Source organism: Eulemur rufifrons, chromosome 4, assembly GCF_041146395.1.
Source record: "Eulemur rufifrons isolate Redbay chromosome 4, OSU_ERuf_1, whole genome shotgun sequence".
Classification (NCBI taxonomy): Eukaryota; Metazoa; Chordata; class Mammalia; order Primates; family Lemuridae; genus Eulemur; species Eulemur rufifrons.
This window is the reverse complement of record NC_090986.1, coordinates 81,869,013-81,872,782: the sequence shown is the minus strand read 5'-3', so window position 1 is coordinate 81,872,782 and position 3,770 is coordinate 81,869,013. Positions and strand designations below refer to the sequence as shown.

The 3,770-nt window shown below is 45.3% G+C and overlaps 1 protein-coding gene across 1 annotated transcript; it reads right to left on the bottom strand.

Annotated features, from left to right (window-relative positions):
- Nucleotides 1-1,699: 1,699 nt before the first annotated feature.
- Nucleotides 1,700-2,380, bottom strand: GJB2 (gap junction protein beta 2). The gene has a single exon (XM_069467459.1). The coding sequence runs from the start codon at nt 2,378-2,380 to the stop codon at nt 1,700-1,702; it is 681 nt and encodes a 226-aa protein (XP_069323560.1).
- Nucleotides 2,381-3,770: the final 1,390 nt, after the last annotated feature.

Below are 3,770 nucleotides of genomic sequence, written 5' to 3'. Positions count from 1 at the left end.
TCTTAGTTCGGTGCTCCTCAAAAACCTGTTAGAGTTGAGCATGGAGTTGGTTGAGCTGAAATCATCTCCCTTTCTCCCTTCCCACCAATTTTTCTGGGGACAAGAGGCTTTTCTGTCTCTGGGGCAGAATCCCAGAAGGGTGGGCGGCCACCCTGGTCACTTACCATTTAGTGTTATGAAATATAAAAGATCCATGTATTTATACAAAAATAGCTACAGATGAAATTAAAATTTGCTATTCTATTAAAAACTGTATTAGATCTTAAGTAATTATTATATGAATTAATTATATTTTAATGTTTAAAGTGATATTTGAGACATTACAAAATTATTTCAGTTACAAGCATGTAATCAAAGCTATTATTATTTATTATTACAAAAGGTTTTTACAACGCTATTCTTGGCAACAGGAAATGCTTACTCTCATTGAGTACCTTTTTTTGGAAACCATGCCGAGCATAATGGTAATATTGGGGTTCATTTGTCCTGTAGAACTGCTAAATATTTATCTAAACGCTTTCTATTCTTTTCAAATGTGTATTAGTTCTATTTCTACTTAAAAACAATTGGATGCTGAAGAGGGAAGCAAACAAACATTTGAAGTAGATGAAACTCATTTTTAATCAACAGAATTTAGAGTCTGGTCTTTGCATCTGTTCTCTAACAGCAGCAACTCCTCCCTCCTCCGGCCCTGTTCCATCTGCACCATTAAACTGTACCGTGCCCACGAAAGTCCCAAGCAGCCTCTCACGTCAGCGTTCCTCCGGACGCCGGCGACCTTCCCCGCAGTGCTGGCAAGGGCAGCGTGTGCAGCCAGCCTGCGTCACAGGTGGTACGTGCTGGCGCATCCGGTCTGCATGACGCGACATCACACCGAAATTTTTGAAATGAGGCCATTTGCTGCCATCGGCCATCACTCTCAAAGTCTGTGTCTCTTGAGAGAGGCTGCAATGTTGTTCCGTACTAGACGCCACAGTTAAGATGATGGAGGGCCTCTCTGCTGCACGGAGAACTATTCATAACCAAAATGCCACATTTTAAATTAAGGCATGGTGTCTAATTACATACCATTCACATATCACAATCTGAGCCGCTGAAATAGGAGAAACATATAATAGTATCCAGAATAGCTTTAGATCAAAAGAACCTATCTTACTTTAAAGTTTTCTCTTAAAAAAAGTCTAACAGGGTTTGATGCATTAGGTAACTTTGTCCACTGTTAGAAATTAAAACTTCCAAAGCAGATAAAAGAACCAAGATTCTCTATGTTTACCTTTAATTCAGGGAAAATTGGCAAAGGAAACACTAGGAAGGACACCCAAAGCTTCTTAGTGTCCTTTTTGGAACCCAGCCTTTCTTTCCTGTCCTCAGAGACAGAGTAACAGATGCTGATATCCTTTAAGATATGAAAGTACCTTACATCAATAACCCGTATGGCACGGGGTCTTTTTGGAACTAACTTGAGTAAAAATTAACACAGGCATCGAGTCAGGCCCTTGCTCTGAAGCTTTGGGAGAGCAGAGCTCCACTGAGGCATCTGGAGTTTTGAGCGAGGCCTGCAGGGGTTTCAGATGGTTGCCTTAAGATCAGAATCTTTGTCTTGGGAAAATGCTGGTGACTGAGCCTTGACAGCTAAGCACAGGTTGCCTCATCCTTTTCTTGTTGTCGATTTTTTTTTATCTAACAGCTGGACAATGCATTAAACTGGTTTTTTGGACCTTCCAGAACAATATCTAATTAGCAAGTAACACAATTCAGTGACATTCAGCAGGATGCAAATTCCAGACACTGCGATCATGAACACCGTGAAGACAGTCTTCTCCGTGGGCCGGGACACAAAGCAGTCCACCGTGTTGGGACAAGGCCAGGCGTTACATTTCACCAGACGCTGCATGGAGAAGCCGTCGTACATGATGTAGAAGACGTACATGAAGACGGCTTCGAAGATGACGCGGAAGAAGATGCTGCTGGTGTAGGTCCACCACAGGGACCCTTCAATGCGGACCTTCTGGGTTTTGATCTCTTCGATGTCCTTAAATTCATTCTTAATCTCCCCCTTGATGAACTTCCTCTTCTTCTCGTGTCTCCGGTAGGCCACGTGCATGGCCACCAGGAGCGCTGGCGTGGACACAAAGATCAGCTGCAGGGCCCACAGCCGGATGTGAGAGATGGGGAAGTAGTGGTCATAGCACACGTTTTTGCAGCCGGGCTGGAGGGTGTTGCAGACAAAGTCAGCTTGCTCGTCTCCCCACACCTCCTTTGCGGCCACAACCAGGATCATAATGCGAAAGATGAAGAGGACGGTGAGCCAGATTTTCCCGATGCTGGTGGAGTGTTTATTGACACCCCCCAGGATGGTCTGCAGGGTGCTCCAGTCCATCTTCTCGGCTGGGCGGTTTGCACTGGAAAAGGTAAACGAACACAGCACAGGAGTCACTTGTCAGGACACAATCTGGGAGATTTCTCTGGGTCTAGGCTTAAGTAAGCACTCTTAAATCTCTTCCTGAGCAAATACCAACTCTTACGTAACCACACCCAAACGGGTGAGGACAAAACCAACTTCGTTTGCCATAGGATTAAATGTATATTTCCCAAACCATTTTGAACATGTTTTTAATGTGTTCTCTAATCAAGACTAGCTCGTTCAGCTGAGTAATTCACCCAATCTTTTAGCGCATAATAAAAATTTGGTGGGTGGGGTGGCACCACTGAGCAAAATACTTCTTAACTTAACGGCACTAATGAGTTTGGACTGGACCCACTGAACCCTCTGCAGAACCCTCTGTGGGTCTTCCTGGCTCCCTACACATTCTCGTCACCCAGCATTCAACAGCAGTTGCATTCGCAGCCTCACACGTGGATCTATGCCACTGGGACTGACACTGGCTTGGGCCAACCTGGCCTTAAAGGCTGCGAAGCCAGGTGAGGGGGACTCTCAAGGTTAAAGTGTAACTTATGGAAGTCTAATCCACAGTTGTAACAAGTCTCCCTGAAGAGCCACTTTCCTTAAAATATTTCAATTAATTTTCATGGACTTGGCGGGTGGCAGTGAAATGGTCCTTACCAATAGTTAAGTTTATATTTGAGGTGCCCCAAGTTAAAATTTCACAAAGGGCCTTACTTCCTTCTTTATATGAAAGGAGGGTAGGAACAGTCTCTCCGTGGAGAAAGGCCACCACGCACATGGGCTTTCCTACAGGCTGTGTGTATGAGCTGGTGGCCTCGCTGCCATGCTGGGACTGGCTGCTCAGTTGGTACTCAGAGATGCCTGTTTTGTAAGTATTGCAATTGTACATATTTATTGTGGGCTGTGGTTTCTAAAGTAACACATTATGAAACATGGCAGAAACTTCAACTCAGTAACTCCCCAGTTGCTGGCCCAACAAAGCGCCATCACTGCATTGCAGTTCAGCGCTGGAGCTTGCTGGGGTCAAGAGCTCCTTGCTGCGAGTGGAGGGGGAGACGCTGGTGGATGACCTTCCTTCTCTTCATCCCAGATTTGCTGCATCTTCACTGATTCATAGCTGTACCTGTCACAATCAGTCCTTCTCCTAAACAGGAGTCCACCCTCTCCACATCCGGATGAATCATCTGTTCTCCGCCCCTCTAAACTGGTAGTGAATCCTCCTTCTCTTACTTAAAAGCATCCTCCTTTCCTCATTTTAGGCAAGTTGCGTCCTGTTTCCTGCCAGACTCCCAAAGCAGGCTCGGAATGACTGTCTCTCGTTACCCACGGTCTGCTGTGGGGCACCAAGGTCAGGCTGAGACCA